Here is a 21,645-nt window from a genome sequence, read left to right on the forward strand (position 1 = left end):
TAAACCAAGACTTGGATTTGGGTAATTCCAATCATCCAGTGTCTTGTTCTGATGGCTATAGTTACCACAACTACTATGTGCTTTTCTATCCTGAGTTTGATGAGCTAAATGATTCTGTATTTTTGTCTCCCCAACAGAGGCTTTTGACCGTGAATACCGCCTGGCCTTTGATGAGCTGAGCCCAGAGCAACTCAAGGCCCTGCACAAGATCGACCGGCCACCCAACACCAACATCCAGTGGTGCCTGAAGTGCTTCGGTGCTCCAGTCATCTGATTTGGCCACTGCTGCCATCTGCCGGACGGTCTGAGGACCTCACTCACACTGGAGAGAAGCAGACAAGAGAAAGGGGGAAAGGAACTTGATGGGTGAGGGTGTAAGGGAGAATTTTTGCACCTTCATATCACCCAAAGATGGTACTTTTTATCCCGAAAGTCCCTTTTGTTGTTGTTTCTGCTTCTTGCAGCTTTTCCCGCGGGCAACTCATTGTTATTTATGTAAATACTCTGGAAGGTCAGGAAAAGAGAGCCTTGTTTATAAAATGGTGTGTGGTGAGAATGAATGACGCTTGTACAGTGTTAGTTAGTCCCTTTCATGATCGAGTATGCGTGTCTCTCACTGCCCAGTCCTGAGTGGCCTTGCTCCATCTCTGTCCTATAGCCCCAGGGTCTGACCCCAACACCCCTGGCCCTAGAACCACTTTGTAGTATTCTAGTAGACGATTTACCCATGGACAGAATACTGATCGTCACTGTCATTGATGTGCACTTTTAGAAACGGTAGCTTTACCAGTCGTTGTCTTTTTTGTATATATTTTTCTACATGGGGGATGCCGATAATGATTTCTACAGATTCAGTCTTCACTAATGTTATTGTGGGTGTTTGTCTTGGAATGCAATTCATTTTTGAGAATTAGATTTCTCTCGTTTTGTGTGTAAATAAGTGTTGGAGATCAGTTCGAGAACATTCCAGAACCCTGCAAACGTGTCTTAAAAGAAAAGCCTGAACTAAATGTTTTATTCTTACAACATAGACATCCCAATGGGAGAGAAAAGGAATCCGTCGCAGCATACTCAACCTAGAATGTTTCAGGTTTAGCCACCAGCCATTTTGGGGCTAAAAATTAAACGTAACCATGAATAGGAAGGGAACTGAGATGCCAAACTACTGAAGTGCAGCTCTTTCCTTCTCGCTCCATGCCTTGAGAAAAAGACGAGAGCCGTTCTGTCACAGGGAAAGAAACCATGGTAAGTTACTCCGGTGCCTCAGTAGTAGTGACAAGACAGTCAGTCCGACGTGTAATGTTTTTAACCATTTCATTTTTAACTGCAAACATACAGTTCAACTATTATGGTAATATATGCTTTCATGTGATTAAAAATCTGCTTGTGTACATGCTTGGGTTACTCCATAATATATAGACAGTATATCTGACTGACATAGAAATATCCCTCCCTTTGAAAGCTTAACCATCATGAAGCATTGTAGTTAAGGAAAATACTGTTTGCTTTGGATAAGCTAGCTTTTTACGGTTTCCATATTAGTGTGGTCTGCCTTAATTCATTTTGTCCCGTCTCTTGTTTTCCTTTTATTGTGAATGGAATTTTGACATTGAACAGCGGAAGAGACTTTACACAGCACATAAAGGGCGTATTTAAACTGGATAAATATGCACTGGGCGCTGACCTAGGATCAGGTCTACATAATCTTTATTATTTGAAAGGCAAAACTTATCCTAGCTCAGCACTCCTACTCTAAGAATACGAACCCAGATGACATTACATAAAGTATCACAACTCCTGCTACAACGTCTCTACACACCACGTTGTAGGACAATGGTTAGAGGTGCTCCTTTCTAGATACAAATGGGAGAGTTCCACAGAAGTGTGAATACTCTCTATGTCAGATTGCACTGCTTAGATTATTATGTGATTTAACCCCAATAGGGATCATCTGTTCCAACATCTTCAAGGTCAAACTTTACCACCGCGGAACATTTCATTTACCACCCATTTCTTTACAAAACAGAAAATGTGATGACAAAATCTAAAACCTCCATCCAACAGTTTATTATTATAACATATGGACTACAGAACATGTATCAAGCCAATCACAGTGGTGTTATACATTTGATAACTAACTTCTTATATCGAAGCGATTCCATCATGACATTTGAGCATTTCCTGTTGGCTAAAAGCTGCGGATGTACAAAATGGTTCAATCAGCCGTCCTGTGGAATGCATGTGAATGTCTATACACTATTGTACTGCAATAAATGAGTTGTGACCTGATTCAAAACAAAACCTGCCAGTAGTGATGCATTTTTATACAGTAGTCAAAGCATGGGTTTGGGGACAATTACTCACCTACTCTTCAACATTGCATTAAGGGAGTACTTTTTGCCATACCAACACAATTCTGGAAAAGTTCCTGAAGAATGAATGATTTAAAATAGTTAAATGCATTTTAGCTTCACACATTGAGGATTATCATCATAGCTCTCTTACAGCAATCGCTCAATAAAATATAAAGTACAAGATCATAAACTGTATCGGAATATTTAACATTTACTCAGTTCCCTCTGTGGTCTGCCAATAATAGAGAAACACATCTTACAAGTTCTTCTACTCCGCCTGGCACAGGATGCTATTCTATTTTGCAAAGGGACACTGACGTGCCATTAGCCCAAACCCTAAAGGCTGGATAGACAGGCTCAGAGAACTTTGTGTGGAATGTATGAAGATGGGTCAATGTGCTACAGGAGACACTGTAAAAGGACAGAGTGCCAGCTGACCAGTACAGATACAGTCCCAGTTTGTTGGAGTGGACAGAGGGGACAGGTATGACAGTGCTCACCATATTGTGCCAGGCCATGTATTGGTCATCAGCATAACGCAGACTCCAAGACTTGTCATTGTGTCCAAGGAGGAGGTCGTAGTGCCTTCCTCTCCTGCTGATCTCTTTGTATGCTACTCCTATATAAGTTGAATACTTGTTCCCCTCCACTTCCACCTCCCAGTAACAGCGTCCAGTCAGGCCCTCTGTGCATAACACCTGTGCAGGGCGCTCAAACCTGTCTGGGTGATCAGGATATGGTTGCATTTCTCCTCGGGTGACTCTTCTCTCAGACAGAGAGAGCTCTCTGTGTGCCGTGTTTTGGTCCAGTGTCAGCTCACGGGCATCTAATAGGAATGACAGACGAGAAACAAAAAAATACAAATATTTCTATTCATATCCATTTAAATTATATATACTGATAAAATATAAACATGCCACAATTAACGTTTTTACTGAGTTACAGTTCATATAAGGAAATCAGTCAATTGAAATAAATTCATTAGGCCTTAATCTATGGATTTCACGTGTGGGCCTGAGAGGTCATAGGTCCACGCCAGGCCCAATGAATTAGAATGAGTTTTTCCCCCACGAAAGGGCTTTATTACAGACAGAAATGCTCCTCAGTTTCATCAGCTGGTCTCGGGTGATACCACAGATGTGGAAGTCCTGGACTGCTGTGTTTACACATTGGACGTACTGCCAAATTCTCTAAAACGACGTTGGAAGCGGCTTATGGTAGAGAACTTAGTATTAAACGCTCTGGTGGACATTCCTGCAGTCAGCATGCCAATTGCACGCTCCCTAAAAACGATGTCTGTGGCAAAACTGCACATTTTAGTGCCCTTTTATTGTCCCCAGCATAAGGTGTACCGATCATGTTTAATCAGCTTCTTGATATTGTACACCTGACAGGTGGATGTATTATCTTGGCAAAGGAGAAATGCTCACTAATGGTGAGGTAAACAAATTTGTGAGAAATAAGCTTTTTGTGCCTAAGGAACATTTCTGGGATTTTTTTATTTCAGCTCGTGAAACATGGGACCAACACTTTACATGTTGGGTTTATATTTGTTTTCAGAATTTAGGTTTATTAATCAGAACATTCTTGACTTACAGTTCTTCAGGCCAGCTTTTAACCAGCATTCTGCATCATGTTCAACACTAAAGAAGAAGCAGAAGATTAGATAGTGTTTGAGTGATATACACAATCTACAGCCCCTTCATAGCCATAGCGTGCCTGTGTGCAGAAAGGCCACACAATTGTCACACTGACAGCATAGATAAGTTATAATGGTTTCTACATTTGTAGTTACCAGATGGTCTGTTTCCTACCTGAGTTTCCCAAGATTATAGAGTGGGTCCTCTAGTAAAGTAGAGAGCAGTTTCACTCCTGGCTCTCCTGGGTTGTTGTAGCTCAGATCCAGTTCTTTCAGGCATGAGGGGTTTGACTTCAGAGCAGAGGCCAGAGAAGCACAGCCTTCCATCGTGACTCCACAGAATGGCAACCTGCAGTGCAAAGATTTCCATATTGCGGAACATCCACGTTAGCTCGATTGAAATGTAAAGGCAATGATCCCACGTTCGCGGAGACCGCATTTACGGTAAATGATGCATATGTCGGCGCAATCGGAAATTACCGTTACATTTTAACGAGGATCTTCCTCTATACTTCTGTGTTACAAACTGAATCCAGACCTTACTCTAGACATGGACTCACTAATATGGCAAGTTAATTTTCTCAAGAATCACATATACTCTTTGACCCCAATGTCCTACTTTATATATACTATTTTAATACTATTTTATTCGGTTATGAGAGAGCAATACTTAATCAGAGTAGTTGTCGTTCAAGGTTTTTTTGAGTAGGCTACTTTTGAGGGGAAACCTATTACATTGTGGATTCTTCAGTCCAACAGAGAGCAGCTTCACTCCTGAATCCTGCAGGTCATTGTCGCTCAGATCCAGCTCTCTCAGCTGTGAGGAGTTTGAGCTGAGAGCTGAAGCCAATGCTTCACAGCATTTCTCTGTGAGATTGCATCCATTCAACCTTAAGAAAATGTTGAAATACAGCATAGTCAAGAGCTGACCAGTATGAACACATAAGTGAATGCATTTATAGTGTATTGTTTTTGTTTGTAAAATAGGCAAAGTATTCAAGTTCTTACATAGCTTTTCTGGAGGCTTTGACCACTGGCAGCAGCCTCCGAAGACCTTCCTCTGATCTGGAGTATTTCTTCAGGTCAAACACATCCAGCTCCTCTTCTGAAGTCAACAACACAAAGACAAGGGCTGACCACTGTGCAGGTGATAGTTTGGCTTCTGAGAGACTTCCTGAGCTCAGGGAGCTTTGGATCTCCTCCACTGGGGAATGGTCATTCAGCTCAATCAGACAGTGGAACAGGTTAATGCATCTCTCTGGAGAAAGGTTTTCTCTGATTTTCTCCTTGATGTACTTGGCTGTCTCCTTGTTGGATTGTGGCCTGATATTGGTCTGCGTCAATAAACCTTGCAGGAGAATCTGATTGGACTCCTGTGAGAGACCAAGTAGGAAGCGAAGGAATAGATCCAGGTGTCCGTTCTTGCTTTGTAAGGCCTTATCCACTGCACTCTTGTGGAGGATGCTTGTTGGCATGTGGGTGAGCAGTGGTTTCTTTGAACTGGGAGGTTCTTCTACCATCAGATTGTCACTGTTGTCGCTGAAGATGAGAAAAACATACAAAGCAGCAAGAAACTCCTGAATGCTCAGATGCACAAAGCAGTACACCTTCTTTTGGTACAATCCAAACTCTTCTCTGAAGATGTGTGTGCACACTCCTGAGTATTCTAAGGCTTCTTTGACATCAATGCCACACTCTCTCAGGTCTTCCTCATAGAAAATCAGATTGCCTTTTTCCAGTTGTTGAAAAGCCAGCTTTCCAAGTGACAGGATGGTTTTCTCATTCCTTTGCTGATTCATCTCATGTTCTCCATGGTACTTCAGGTCCATCTGTTTAGTCAGGAACGTCAGGTAGTGTGTGTACATTTCAGTTTGAGTCTTTGGCATTTCTCGTTTCTTTGCTTCAGACAAAATGTTATCCAGAAGATGGGTATGTGGCACATAATGTGGAGGCTCCTAGATTTCTTCAGGTGCGTGATGATTTTGCCAGCCAGGTTCTCGTCACAGAATTTTTTCTTGAAGTACTCCTCCTTCTGTGGGTCATCAAACCCTCGTACTTCCGTCACCTGCTCAACACACGTAGGGGGGATGCGGTTGGCTGCTGCTGGTCGGGAGGTTATCCAGAGTTGAGCTGAGGGAAGCATATTCCCCATGATGAGGTTGGTCAGCAGCACATCCACTGAGGTTGACTCTGTGACATCACAGCAGTTCTTATTGTTCTGGAAGTCTAGAGGAAGTCGACACTCATCCAGACCGTCAAAGATAAACATGACTTTGTATTTGTCATAGTTGGAGATGCCTGATGTTTTGGTTTCCAACAAGAAGTATTGAAGAAGTTCCATCAAGCTGTACTTCTCCTCCATCAAATTCAGCTCACGAAATGGCAGTGGAATTATGAGTTGAATATCTTGATTTGCTTTTCCTTCAGCCCAGTCCAGAATGAACTTCTGCACAGAGATTGTTTTTCCAATGCCAGCAATTCCCTTTGTCAGCACAGTTCTGATCGGTTTGTCTTGTCCAGGTAAGAGTTTGAAGATGTCATTGCATTTGATTGGTATATCTTGTGTTGCTCGTCTCCTGGATGCTATCTCAATCTGTCTCACCTCATGTTCATTATTGACCTCTCCACTTCTACCCTCTGTGATGTACAGCTCTGTGTATATGTTACTGAGAAGAGTTGGGTTCCCCTGCTTAGCTATTCCCTCAAATACATATTTGCTTCTTTTCTTCAGATTGGCTTTTTGTTTCCTTTGGCACACTGCTAGCTCACCTAAAAAAAACTAATAACCCAGAAAATAACGTTATTAATCTGACATTAAATCTATGTGAGAATGGTTCTTTATCACTTTTTGTATGACTCCTTTACACAGATAGTATCAGATCATTTAATTAATATATTTTGGTCGTTCCACTAAGAGGGTAACATGAAGAATTAAAAAGTGAAGACAGTGAGGTCTTACTTTTTTCCAGTGAGCTAGCAAGTTCTTCTTGGTTCATCTTCCTCAGCATGTGCAGTGTGATCTTCAGAGCCCCCTCTCTGGCGCTGCTGTCCTGCTTCTCAGAATCTGTTCCCACCACTTCCTCATACTTCTCCAGACTCAGAAGCTTATTAAACCTATTCAACTCAGTCTTCATAAAAGTATTGACATTGTCTTCAAGCAACTGAAATACACAAAGTAAATTAACATTTACAGATGTGACCTTGATAAAAAATAAAGATTGTGTCACAAACTGAATAGCAGCATGAATAACAGCAATGACAGTATACCTTGAATATGGAGGACAGGTCCATGTCATTATTCTGGGCAGACTGTTCACTGTCATTCTCTGATTCTGATATATTCTTCTGATCTCTGTGAAAAAAACACAAGATAACATCAACTTGCCTTCACTATGAAAAGGTAGTGATAGTTCAAAAAAGGTGCAAAAAGTTCTTACTCTTGGTCAGAAGAGATGGCTTCTTTTCTGAACATAATTGTCCTGTCTATCGATTGGTCACTTTTGAAAGACAAAATGCTTGGTGCAGGTAACTCTGGTCTCTTCTGCTGGACTCTGTCAAAAGGGCACAGTGAGTGATTAAGCCTACATTAAAAGTAAACTTTTTTTTTTAGGTTGATTAAACCATCAGATTCAGTTTCCTTTTGTAACACTAACTAGGTTCCATCCAATTGGCGACAGATTTTCATGCAAATATTCTAAAGAATAGAAAAAATATATATATCCCACCAGGTGGGAAGGTGTTTCCATCAAACTGACTTTGTTGTGAGTGATGATAAAAGCACTTACGCGCTTAAGTCTTCATGTACAGAACGAAATAAAGTACGTTTAGTCCCAGCTAGCACATTTGGTTCTTTGGAAGTTGTGGGAATTTACATTTTTGGTTTCCCTTTGGTTCTGGGAACGAAGCCATAAGTTTCCTGACTGGTACAGCAAAAACTTTTAGAAACGTTCTGAGAAAGGAGGTGAAAATATTGCACGTTCTAAGAACGTAAATGTTTACGTTGCAGGGAGGTTCTGAGAATGTTTCACTATGGTTCCTTGAAAGTTTTCCTGGGAGGTTTTATTAACGTTCTGCGAAAGGAAATAAGTTATTTGGAGATTTTTGAATAACTTCCACTAAATGTTTCAATAAGACTTTTAACCCAATGAGTCACGCTGGCGTGATTTAGAGTTCTATCCCCTTTTAAACATCATGTGTTTGAGCTACAGACTTCTGGGTTGTACCATTGGAATCATCTATACATCTTTCTTCAACCATTAGTCTGTGTGATTGAAGTTAACAGCCCCCGTTAATGTTACACATTTTGCCAAGTGTCAAAGACATGTTTTATATACTGAACAAAAAAATAAATGCAATATGTAAAGTGATCCCCAAACTTTTCTGTACACACAAAAAGCTTATTTCTCTCAGATTTTGTGACAAATTTGTTTACATCCCTGTTAATTAATTTGTTTTATTTTGCTGAGATAATCCTGACAGGTGTGGCATATCAAGAAGCTGATTAAACAGCATGATCATTACACAGGTGCACCTTGTGCGAGAGACAATAAAAGACACTCTAAAATGTGCAGTTTTGTCACAACACAATGCCACAGATGTCTCAAAATTTGAGGGAGTGTGCAATTGGCATGCTGACTGCAGGAATATCAAGGAATTGAATGTTAATTTCTCTACCAATTACTGTGTAAGTCAGTGGAAGGGGGTGAGAACCATGAGCCTCCTAAGTTTTGTACTGAAGTCAATGTACCCAGAGGAGGATGGAAGCTAGCTGTCCTCCAGCTACACCATGGTGCTGCCCTACAGAGTGCTGTTGAGGCTACAGTAGACCTTTGCAAAATAGTGTGTTTTAATCAATTACTTTAACGTGATTATATTTAGTATAGTTTACATTTAAAATTGTTATGAAATTCACTGAGGAGGATGGTCCTCCCCTTCCTCTGAGGAGCCTCCACTGGTTACAGTTCACATAAGGAAATCAGACAATTTAAATAAATTCATTAGGCCCTAATCTATGGATTTCACATGACTGGGAATACAGATATGCATATGTTGGTCACATATACCTTAAAAAAAGGTATGGATCAGAAAACCAGTCAGTATCTGGTGTGACCAGCATTTGCCTCATACAACGCAACACATCTCCTTCACATAGAGTTGATCAGGCTGTTGACGGTTGCCTGTGGAATGTTGTCCCACTCGTCTTCAATGGCTGTGCAAAGTTGCTGGAATTTGGCAGGAACTGGAACATGCTGTCGGCATCTCGATCCAGAACATGCAAAACATGCTCAATGGGTGACATGTCTGGAGAGTATGCAGGCCATGGAAGAACAGAGGTTTTGAGCTTCCAAAAAGTGTGTACAGATCCTTGCGACATTGGGCCGTACATTACCATGCTGAAACATGAAGTGATAGCGGCGGATGAATGGCCAAAAATGGGCCTCAGGATCTCGTCACGGTATCTCTGTGTTGTTATATGTGTCGAACTGCTTTGCTTCATCTTGGCCAGGTTGCATTTGTAAATGAGAACTTGTTCTCAACTTGCCTACCTGGTTAAATAAAGGTGAAATAAAAATGTAAAAATAAATACATCTCTGTGCATTCAAATTGCCATCGATAATTGTGTTCATTGTCCGTTGCATTGCAATTGCGTTCATTGTCTGTAGCTTATGCCTGCCCATACCATAAGCCCACCGCCACCATGGGGCACTCTATTGACATCATCAAACCACTCACCCACATAACGCCATACACGCTGTCTGCCCGGTACAGATGAAACCGGGATTTATCCGTGAAGAGCACACTTCTCCAGCAAGCCACTGAAGGTGAACATTGACCACTGAAGTTGGTTACGACGCCAAACTGCAGTCAGGTCAAGACCCTGATGAGGACGACGAGCAGAAATTCTTAAATCGTGCAAACCCAGTTTCATCAGCTGTCTGGTCTCAGACAATCCCACAAGTGAAGAAGCTGGATGTAGAAGTCCTGGGCTTGCGTGGTTACACGCGGTCTGTGTTTGTGAGGCCGGTTGGACGTACTACAAAGGGAAGCACAGCCGCGAGCTGCCCAGTGACACGAGCCTACCAGACAAGCTAAATTACTTCTATGCTTGCTTTGAGGCAAGTAACACTGAAACATGCATGAGAGCATCAGCTGTTCCGGACGACTGTGAGTAAGACCTTTAAAAGGTCAACATTCACAAGGCCGCAGGGGCAGACAGATTACCAGGACGCAAACTCCGAGCATGCACTGACCAACTGGCAAGTGTCTTTACTGACATTTTCAACCTGTCCCTGACTGAGTCTGTAATACCAACATGTTTCAAGCAGACCACCATAGTCCCTGTGCTAAAGAACACTAAGGTAACCTGCCTAAATGATTACCGACCCGAAGCACTCATGTCTGCAGCGATGAAGTGCTTTGAAAGGCTAGTCATCGCTCACATCAACACCATTATTCCAGAAACCTTAGATCCACTCCAATTTGCATACCGCCCAAACAGATGATGCAATCTCTATTGCACTCCACACTTCCCTTTCCCACCTGGACAAAGGGAACACCTATGTGAGAATGCTATTCATTGACTACAGCTCAGCGTTCAACACCATAGTGCCCTCAAAACTCATCACTAACATTTACATTTTAGTCATTTAGCAGACGCTCTTATCCAGAGCGACTTACAGTAGTGAATACATACATACATTTCATTCATTTTTTTTTGTACTGGCCCCCGTGGGAATCGAACCCACAACCCTGGCGTTGCACACACCATGCAGGCGTTGCAAACACCATGCTCTACCAACTGAGCCACAGGGAAGACGGTAGTTAAATCAATGGTTACACTGAATAAAAATATTAACCCAACGTGCAACAATTTCAACAATTTTACAGTCAGTTGCCGTCAGTGCCGTTTAAGGGGGGGGGGGGTTTCTTTATGAGCATGGCATTCATATTTCATTCACCTAGTTCAATATAACAGCAATAGGTTTAGGCCACTACATGATTGTCATATTTTCCCTATACACAACAAACCTAGCCTATGAATGACAGTTTACAGCGTAGGTGCACACAGGTCGAGAGACAAATGTGCCTGCATCTAGTTGATATAGGGTGTAATCATTAGTACAACAGTTGCAAACGAGAGTTTCTATTGGAGAAATTCAGGTATGTTTATCCCCGTTTTGTTCCATTTGCTTCCGTTTAATAAACCTTTTTCAACAGAATCAGTGGAATGAATCTGATCAAGTGTAAACACTTTCATAGCAGCCAAGTTGTTATTCCTTCTTGCATCTATGCACTTTCCTCCTCTCACCTTGTCCCTTCACTTGTGGACTTCAACGCACAACATATCAGCTGTATGTGACCGGGCGAAAAAACCTTTCCAAGCCAAACCGCTAAACAGTCATCGCCAGCAAGCTAACATAACATCCCTTTGTCTGAGCAGGATGATTCAGTAGGCTAAACTAGCTTGCTGAATTTTCTAACAAAGTAAGTGAAAGTGAAAAAAAAATGACACTTTCTCTCTTGCTTCTCCTTCATTTTGGAATAAATTAACCTGTTTAGGATAGGGGGCAGTATTTTCACGGCCGGATAAAAAAGTACCCGATTTAATCTGGTTATTACTCCTGCCCAGAAACTAGAATATGCATATCATTATTTTATTTGGATAGAAAACACCCTAAAGTTTCTAAAACTGTTTGAATGGTGTCTGTGAATATAACAGAACTCATATGGCAGGCCAAAACCTGAGAAGATTCCATACAGGATGTGCCCTCTCTGACCATTTCTTGACCTTTAGCCTCTTTATGGAAAACAGAGGATCTCTGCTGTAACGTGACATTTTCTAAGGCTCCCATAGGCTCTCAGAAGGCGCCAGAACGGGGAATGATGACTCTGCAGTCCCTGGGCGGAAAACAGTAGCGCATTTGGATAGTGGTCGATCTGAGAACAATGACACGGGTGCGCGCGAAGACACCATTTTCTTCTTTCAGTCTTTGAACGAAAACAACGTCTCCCGGTCGGAATATTATCGCTATTTTATGAGAAAAATCGCATAAAAATTGATTTTAAACAGCGTTTGACATGCTTCGAAGTACGGTAATGGAATATTTTGACATTTTTTGTCACGATATGCGCCGGCGCACCACCCTTCGGTTAGTGTCTTGAACGCAAGAACAGAACGCAGCTATTTGGATATAACTATGGATTATTTGGAACCAAAACAACATTGGGTGTTGACGTAGAAGTCCTGGGAGTGCATTCTGACGAAGAACAGCAAAGGTAATCAAATTTTTCTTATAGTAAATCTGAGTTTGGTGAGTGCCAAACTTGGTGGGTGTCAAAATAGCTAGCCATGATGGCCGGGCTATCTACTGAGAATATTGCAAAATGTGCTTTCACCGAAAACCTATTTGAAAATTGGACACCGCGATTGCATAAAGGAGTTCTGTATCTATAATTCTTAAAATAATTTTTATGTTTTTTGTGAACGTTTATCGTGAGTAATTTAGTAAATTCACCGGAAGTTTGCGGTGGGTATGCTAGTTCTGAACGTCACATGCTAATGTAAAAAGCTGTTTTTTGATATAAATATGAACTTGATTGAACAAAACATGCATGTATTGTATAACATAATGTCCTTGGAGTGTCATCTGATGAAGATCATCAAAGGTTAGTGCTGCATTTAGCTGTGGTTTTGGTTTTTGTGACATTATATGCTAGCTTGAAAAATGGGTGTGTGATTATTTCTGGCTGGGTACTCTCCTGACATAATCTAATGTTTTGCTTTCGTTGTAAAGCCTTTTTGAAATCGGACAATGTGGTTAGATAAAGGAGAGTCTTGTCTTTTTAAATGGTGTAAAATAGTCATATGTTTGAAAAATGGAAGCTTTTGGATTTTTGAAGAGTTTGTAATTCGCGCCACGCTCTATCATTAGATATTGGCGAGGCATTCCGCTAGCGGAACATCTTGATGTAAGAGGTTAATCTACCCAAAACCATTTCAAGCGTAAGTTCCAAATATATCTAACTGTCGCCCCATCGTGAGTATTTATATTTTTCGTGATGTCAGAATGCACTCACTGTTCCAAAATGTTACGCAACAGGACAGTTTATGCCTTTTTGGTACACCAGAAGTAAATCCACTTCCAATGGAACTCTGCGTTTGCCTTGCAGCAACATTTCGACAACATCCGGTGAAATTGCAGAGCGCGAAATTCAAATTAAATTAGAAATATTTTTCTTTCATAAAATCACAAGTGCAATACACCAAAATAAAGCATAACTTCTTGTTAATCCAGTCACCGTGTCAGATTTCAAGGCTTTACGGCGAAAGCAAACCATGCGATTATCTGAGGACAGTACCCCACCATACAAACACATGAAAATCATATTTCAACCAAGTAGGTGCGACACGAAAGTCAGAAATAACGATATAATTCAGGCCTTACCTTTGAAGATCTTCTTCTGTTGGCACTCCAATATGTCCCAGAAACATCACAAATGGTCCTTTTGTTCGATAAACTCCTTTTTATATCCCCAAAATGTCCATTTATTTGGCGCGTTTGCTTCAGAAAAACACCGGTTCCAACTCGCCCAACATGACTACAAATTATCTAATAAGTTACCTGTAAACTTTGTCCAAACATTTCCAACTTTCCTAATTCATCCTTAGGTATCCTAAAACGTAAATAATCAAATAAAATTTAAGATGGAATATACTGTGTTCAATAGCGGATGAAATCAATGTGGAGCGAGCTACAGGTCACGCGCCCCAAACAAAAGAGTCCACTTGGCTTGACACTCATTCTGAATAGCCGTACTTCTTCATTTCTCAAAGGAAAAACATCAACCAATTTCTAAAGACTGTTGACATCTAGTGGAAGCCATAGGAACTGCAACCAGGTGCCTCATAAATCCAGTTTCCCATAGAAAACTAATAGAAAACACAGTGAACTCAATTTTTTTCCCTGGATGGTTTGTCCTCGGGGTTTCACCTGCCAAATAAGTTCTGTTATACTCACAGACATTATGTTAACCGTTTTAGAAACTTTAGAGTGTTTTCTATCCAAATCTACCAATTATATGCATATCCTTGCTTCTGGGCCTGAGTAGCAGGCAGTTTACTTTGGGCACACTTTTCATCCGGACGTGAAAATACCGCCCACTATCCCAAAGAGGTTTTAACAGCCCCCAGCCCATAAGAATGCTGAAGAATTAATCAAATGGCCACCTGACTGTTTACATTGATAGTACACTGCTGCTACTCGCTGTTTATTATCTATGTATAGTTACTTCACCACTACCTACATGTACAAATTACCTCGACTACCTCGACCCCCGCACATTCAGGGTACCCCTTGTATATAGCCTCGATATTATTTTGTGTTACTTTTTTATAATTTTTTACTTTAGTGTCTTTGGTAAATATTTTTTAAACTCTTCTTGAACTGCACTGTTGGTTAAGGGCTTGTTAGTAAGCATTTAACGGTAAGTTCTACACTTGTTGTATTCGGCGCATATGACAAATAAAGTTTCATTTGATTTTGCATAGATAGAAAAGTATTTTACACAAGTGTTCTTTACAAAGGTTGTACTGATAATGATGAGCTAATGCTAAGCTATTTTGTAATGACGTTATAGAATGCATTCTGGGTGTCACGTAAACTCTCATGAAATGAATCCTATTATCGATGTTTAAAGATTCTCTATTTGAAACGTTTTTAGTGAAAACAATTCCTAAATATTTAACTTCCTTTTTAACATGAATTGCCATGAGATCACATTTGTTATGGTTGAGAGTCAACCCAGAGGCCATAGACATTTGGTTAAAAATAAGCCCTAGACTGTTTGCCCATATTGTGCAGCCCTACGTGGCAGTGTGGAAATGATCCCAAATGAGTGCAGGAAATGCAGAAGATTATGAAAATGCTGAACATTTTTATTGAACAGAAATTAACAGTATAAAACATTCAGAATAGGGAATGACCCATTGAAATCACTTAAAATGTATGTGTTGTCACACTATTCATGAAGCAAATTTTGAACTTTTATTATTCAAAAACATAAAACACTGTCAAATACAGTCATACCATTAAATGTTTTTATAATACTGTGATATTTTTGGGCCATATTGCGCAGCCCTACCCCCACCCCACCCAGATGATCCCGCAGGTCAAGAAGCCGGATGTGTAGGTCCTGGGATGTCTGAAGCTTATGCCTGCCCATACCATAACCCCACCGCCAGCATGGGGCACTCTGTTCACAACGTTGACATCAGCAAACCACTCAGCCACACAACGCCATACAAAGTGTCTGTCATCTGCCCAGTACAGTTGAAACTGGGATTCATCCATGAAGAGCACACTTCTCCAGCGTGCTTGTGGCCATCGAAGGTGAGAATTTGCTCACTGAAGCCAAACTACAGCCAGGTCAAGACCTTGGTGATGAAGACGAGCACGCAGATGAACTTCCCTGAGAAGATTTCTGACAATTTGAGCAGAAATTCTTTGGTTATGCAAACCCACAGTTTCATCAGCTTTCCTGGTGGCTGATCTCAGATGATGCCGCAGGTGAAGAAGCCGGATGTAGAGGTCCTGGGTTGGTGTGGTCTGCGGTTGTGAGGCCGGTTGTACATACTGCCCAATTCTCTAAAATTACATTATGGTTGAGAAATGAAAATGAAATTCTCTGGCAACAGCTCTGGTGGACATTCCTGCAGTCAGGATGCCAATTGCACGCTCCCTCAAAACTTGAGACATCTGTGGCATAACTGCACATTTAAGAGTGGACTTATTGTCCCCAGCACAAGGTGCACCTGTGTAATGATCATGCTGTTAAATCAGCTTCTTGATATGCCACACCTGTCAGGTGGATGGATTATCTTGGCAAAAGAGAAATGCTCACTAACAGGGATGCAAACAAATTTGAGAGAAATAAGCTTTTTGTGCGGGTGAAACATTGCGGCTCACCAGGATCAGAATTGCCCACCTCTGCACTAGTCTAGTGGGATAAACCCAAATCCTGCCCAAGATGTGTGTTAGCCTACCTTCTGGCCAGTGGGAGGTCTTCCAGAGCAGGCTGATGTGCTCTGTGGTGGGCTGCTCTGAGGCACAGGGGAATACAGACAAGACACTAGTAGTTTCTTCAGGCTCTCCAGGACCTCCTCAGAGAGCCTGTATTCCCCAGGGGCCCCACCGGTGGAAGGGCAACGTTAATATACAGAGGCGCTATTGAGAATGAAACAGACACTTTATAATACCCGGTATGTAAGGTTACCATACAGTGAGGGAAAAAAGTATTTGATCCCCTGCTGATTTTGTACGTTTGCCCACTGACAAAGAAATGATCTGTCTATAATTTTAATGGTAGGTTTATTTGAACAGTGAGAGATAGAATAACAACAAAAAAATCCAGAAAAACGCATGTCAAAAATGTTATAAATTGTGTTTCTGTGGATGTAATGTCTAAGTTTCTATTCATTGAATATATACAGGCAGGTCCAAAGTTACTGGCACCCTTGATAAAGACAAGCAAAATCTACTATAAATTAAATATAAATACAGTTGAAGTCGCAAGTTTACATACACCTTAGCCAAATACATTTAAACTCAGTTTTTCACAATTCCTGACATTTAATCCTAGAAGAAATTCCCTGTCTTAGGTCAGTTCGGATCACCACTATTTAAAAAATTTGAAATGTCAGAATAATAGTAGAGTGAGATTTATTTCAGCTTTTATTTCTTTCATCACATTCGCAGTGGGTCAGAAATTGACATATACTAATTGAGTGTTCGGTAGCACTGCCTTTAAATTGTTTAACTTGGATCAAACGTTTCGGGTAGCCTTCCACAAGCTTCCCACAATAAGTTGGATGAATTTTGGCCCATTCCTTCTGACAGAGCTGGTATAACTGTGTCAGGTTTGTAGGCCTCCTTGCTTGCACACACTTTTTCTATAGGATTGAGATCAGGGCTTTGTGATGGCCACTCCAATACTATGACTTTGTTGTCCTTAAGCCATTTTGCCACAACTTTGGAAGTATGCTTGGGGTCATTGTCAATTTGGAAGACCCATTTGCGACCAAGCTTTAACTTCCTGACTGATGTCGTGAGATGTTGCTTCAATATATCCACATAATTTTCCTGCCTCATGATGCCATCTATTTTGTGAAGTGCACCAGTCCCTCCTGCAACAAAGCACCCCCACAACATGATGCTGCCACCCCCGTGCTTCACAGTTGGGATGGTGTTATTCAGCTTGCAAGCCTTCCCCTTTTTCCTCCAAACATAACGATGGTCATTATGGCCAAACAGTTTTATTTTAGTTTCATCAGACCAGAGGACATTTCTCCAGAAAGTACGATCTTTGTCCCCATGTGCAGTTGCAAACCGTAGTCTGGCTTTTTTATGGCGGTTTTGGAGCAGTGGCTTCTTCCTTGCTGAGCGGCCTTTCAGGTTATGTCGATATAGGACTCGTTTTTACTGTGGATATAGATACTTTTGTACCTGTTTCCCCCAGCATCTTCACAAGGTCCTTTGCTGTTGTTCTGGGATTGATTTGCACTTTTCGCACCAAAGTACGTTCATCTCTAGGAGACAGAACGAGTCTCCTTCCTGAGCGGTATGACGGCTGCGCGGTCCCATGGTGATTATAATTGCGACCTATTGTTTGTACAGATGAACGTGGTACCTTCAGGCATTTGGAAATTGCTCCCAAGGATGAACCAGACTTGTGGAGGTCTACAATTTTTTTCTGAGGTCTTGGCTGATTTATTTAGATTTTCCCATAATGTCAAGCAAAGAGACACTGAGTTTGAAGGTAGGCCTTGAAATACATCCACAGGTACACCTCCAATTGACTCAAATTATGTCAATTAGCCTATCAGAAGCTTCGAAAGCCTTGACATCATTTTCTGGAATTTTCCAAGCTGTTTAAAGGCACAGTCAACTTAGTGTATGTGAACTTCTGACCTATTGGAATTGCGAAACAGTGAATTATAAGTGAAATAATCTGTAAACAATTGTTGAAAAAAATGACTTGTGTCATGCACAAAGTAGATGTCCTAACCGACTTGCCAAAACTATAGTTTGTTAACAAAAAATTTGTGGAGTGGTTGAAAAACAAGTTTTAATGACTCCAACCTAAGTGTACGTAAACTTCCGACTTCAACTGTAGCTACACTGCCTTCAGAAAGTATTCACGCCCTTTGACTTATTCTACATTTTGTTGTGTTACAGCCTGAATAAATTTTTTGGCCGTTCAGGAGTAAAAATTTGCATGGACTCACTCTGTGTGCAATAATAGTGTTTAACATGATTGTTCAATGACGACCTCATCTCTGTATCCACACATAATTGTAAGGTCCCTCAGTCGAGCAGTGAATTTCAAACAGATTCACTGACAAAGACCAGGGAGGTTTTCTAATGCCTCGCAAAAGGGCATCCTATTGGTAGATGGGTATTAATAAAAAAAGCAGACATTGAATATCCCTTTGATCATGGTGAAGTTACTAATTACACTTTGGATGGTGTATCAATATACCCAGTCACTACAAAGATACAGGCGTCCTTCCTAACTCAGTTGCCGGAGATGAAGGAAACCGCTCAGGGATTTCACGAGGCCAATGGTGACTTTAAAACAGTTAGAGTTTAATGACTGTGATAGGAGAAAACTAAAAACGGAACAACATTGTAGTTACTCCACAATTCTAACCTAATTGACAGTTAAAGGAAAGCTTGTACAGAACAAAATATATTCTAAAACATGCATCAAGGCACTAAAGTAACACTGCAAAAAATGTGGCAAAGCAATTAACTTTTTATCCTGAATACAAAGTGTGTATATTTGATTTGCCCCAAACATATTACGGAGTACCACTCGCCATATTTTCAAGCATAGTGGTGGTTGCATCATGTTATGGGTATGCTTGTAATCATTAAGGACTGGGGAGTTTTTCAGGATAAAAAAGAAACGGAATGGAGCTAAGCAAAGGCAAAATCATACAGGAAAACACAAGGCCAAATCTACACTAGTGTTGCTTACAAAGAACACAGTGAATGTTCCTGAGTGGCCGAGTTACAGTCTTGACTGAAAACGACTTGGAAATCTACGGCAAGACCTAAAAATGGTTGTCTAGCAATGATCAACAACCAATTTGACAGAGCTTTAAGCATTTTTAAAGAATAATGGGCAAATGTTGCACAATCCAGGTGTGGAAAGTTCTTAGAAACTTACCCAGAAAGACTCATATTTTGAATTCAGGCTTTAACACAACAAAATGTAGAGTAAGTCAATGGGTATGAATACTTTCTCAAGGCACTGTATGTATACTGAACAAAAATAGATGCAACAATTTAAAAGATTTTGCTAAGTTCATATAAGGAAATCAGTAAATTGAAATCCATTAATTAGGCCCTTATCTACAGATTTCAAGACTGGGAATTCAGACATGCATCCGTTGGTAACAGAAACCCTAAATAAAAGTATGGGCGTAGATCAGAAAACCAGTCAGTATCTGGCGTAACCTCCATTTGTCTCATGCAGTGCAACACATCTCCTTCGCATAGAGTTCATCAGGCTGTTGATTGTGGCCTGTGGAATGTTGTCCCACTCTTCTTCAATGGCTGCGTGAAGTTGCTGGATATTGGCGGGAACTGGAGCATGCCGTTGTACACGTCTATCAAAATGGGTGACGCTCAATGGGTGACATGTCTGGTGAGTATGCAGGCCATGGAAGAACTGGGACATTTTCTGCTTCCAGGAATTGTGTACAGATCCTTGCGCCGTGCATTATCATGCTGAAACATGAGGTTATGTTGGCAGATGAATGGCACGACAATGGGCCTTAGGATCTTGTCACGGTGTCTCTGTACATTCAAATTTCCATCGATAAAATGCAATTGTGTTTGTTGTGGGGCACTCTGTTCACAACGTTGACATCAGCAAACCGCCCACACGACGCCATACACGTGGTCTGCGGTTGTCAGGCTGGTTGAGCGTATTGCCAAATTCTCTAAAACAACGTAGGGTAGAGAAATGAACATTCAATTATCTGTCAAAAGCTCTGGTGGACATTCCTGCAATCTGCATGCCAATTGCACGCTCCCTCAAAATTTGAGATAGCTGTGGTATTGTGTTGTGTGACAAAACGGCGCATTTTAGAGTGCCCTTTTATTGTCCCCAGCACAAGGTGCACCAGCACAAGGTGCACTGTCTGGCCACCGGCAGACACTGGGCCTTGGCCTCCAGGTCAGGCTGGCCGTGGAGTGAGCCGGCGTAGTTGAGAACGAGAGTCGCGAGGGCGATGTGAATGTTCTTGTTGCAAACAGAGCAGAGGTCGGAGGCGTGGGACAGGACAGCCTCCCGTTGGGCGAATAGGAGGGCCCGGCCTCCCTGCCAATGTGTTGTCCAATCTCATAAAAACATTTTAGAAAAAGGGTCATTATCATCGCAAGGTGAGGTACTGAAAACAGGGGTGCCAATAAATTTGAATGATTTCTTGTTAAAACAACATTTCTTTCTCTGAGCAATTGTGTATAAAATACACATTTCCCATGTTTTGTTGCCTACAATATAGCTCAGTATTTGTATTATTTATTTTATAATCTTTTTTGCTCATTTTATCAAGGGTGGCAATAATTTCTGACCTGACTGTTGATATACCAGTACATACAGTGAGCTCCAAATGTATTGGGACAGTGACACATTTCTGGTTGTTTTGGCTCTGTAATCCAGCACTTTGGATTTGAAATGATACAATGAGGTCAAAGTGCAGACTGTCAGCTTTAATTTGAGGTTATTTTCATCCACATCGGTGAACCGTTTAGAAATTGCAGCACTTTTTGTACATAGTACCTCATTTTAGTGGACCAAAAGTAATGGGACAAATTTACTTGTGTATTAAACTAGTCAAAAGTTTAGTATTTGGTCCCATATGCATAGCACGCAATGACTACATCAAGCTTGTGACTACACATTTGTTTGTTTTAGTTGTGTTTAAGATTATTTTGTGCCAGAAATGAATGGTAAATCATTATTTTGTGCCAGAAATTAATGGCAAATAATGTATTGTGCCATTTAGGAGTTACTTTTATTGTATATAAGAATGTTTCAAAACACTTCTACATTAATGTGAATGGTACCATGATTACAGATAATCCTGAATGAATCGTGATTAGTGAGGAAGTTACAGAAGGACAAATATCATACCCTCCCAAAAAATGCTAACTTCCCGTTATTGTAATGGTTAGCGTGTCTTGGGGGTACGATATTTGTGTGTCTAACAAAGATATTCAGTGATATCTGGCCCCAGAACTGCCACAATATTTGTAAAGGTCACTGTGGTTAATGGGTGATTTCTTTCACCTGTAAACATCCAGGATTCCAGATGGTCTTGTCAGCTGATCCAGACAGCATGAGGCCTTGTTCAGGTAATATGACCACTGCTGCTGTGTGTCCCTACAATACAAAGAGCACAACTTGCCATGGTCACTCACCTGGGTTGTGTTCAATTGGGAGAAAAAGTATTGAAACTTATCCAATTAGAACAGATTTTAATTTTATGTTCCAAAAGGTTTTGCTACAGTGAGCCCTACTGAACATGACCCAGATCAAAGTTAGACAAGTCTCAGACACTTTACCTGTAAGGTCATCATG

At 41.0% G+C, this 21,645-nt stretch overlaps 1 protein-coding gene and 1 pseudogene across 4 annotated transcripts in view; one reads left to right on the forward strand and one right to left on the reverse strand.

Annotated features, from left to right (window-relative positions):
* The window catches only part of LOC106577584 (DENN domain-containing protein 4C), an 80,609-nt gene extending 78,308 nt beyond the window's left edge, over positions 1–2,301 (forward strand). For all 3 annotated transcript variants that reach the window (XM_014155754.2, XM_045701340.1, XM_014155755.2), the window contains one exon: positions 138–2,301. In XM_014155754.2, coding sequence (XP_014011229.1) covers positions 138–274 — 137 coding nt within the window. In that variant the 3' untranslated portion in view covers positions 275–2,301. The remainder of the gene's footprint in view (positions 1–137) is intronic.
* On the reverse strand, positions 1,318–21,641 carry LOC106577705 (NLR family CARD domain-containing protein 3-like; annotated as a pseudogene). The gene is made up of 10 exons (XR_006760289.1): positions 21,630–21,641; positions 20,201–20,382; positions 16,037–16,093; positions 7,261–7,345; positions 6,972–7,154; positions 5,002–6,772; positions 4,722–4,883; positions 4,169–4,342; positions 3,951–3,997; positions 1,318–3,180 (listed from the first exon to the last, which is right to left on the reverse strand). The product of XR_006760289.1 is annotated as an NLR family CARD domain-containing protein 3-like (transcript).
* Between the last annotated feature and the right edge of the window lie 4 nt (positions 21,642–21,645).

Source organism: Salmo salar, chromosome ssa18 (genome assembly GCF_905237065.1).
Source record: "Salmo salar chromosome ssa18, Ssal_v3.1, whole genome shotgun sequence".
Taxonomy (NCBI): domain Eukaryota; kingdom Metazoa; phylum Chordata; class Actinopteri; order Salmoniformes; family Salmonidae; genus Salmo; species Salmo salar.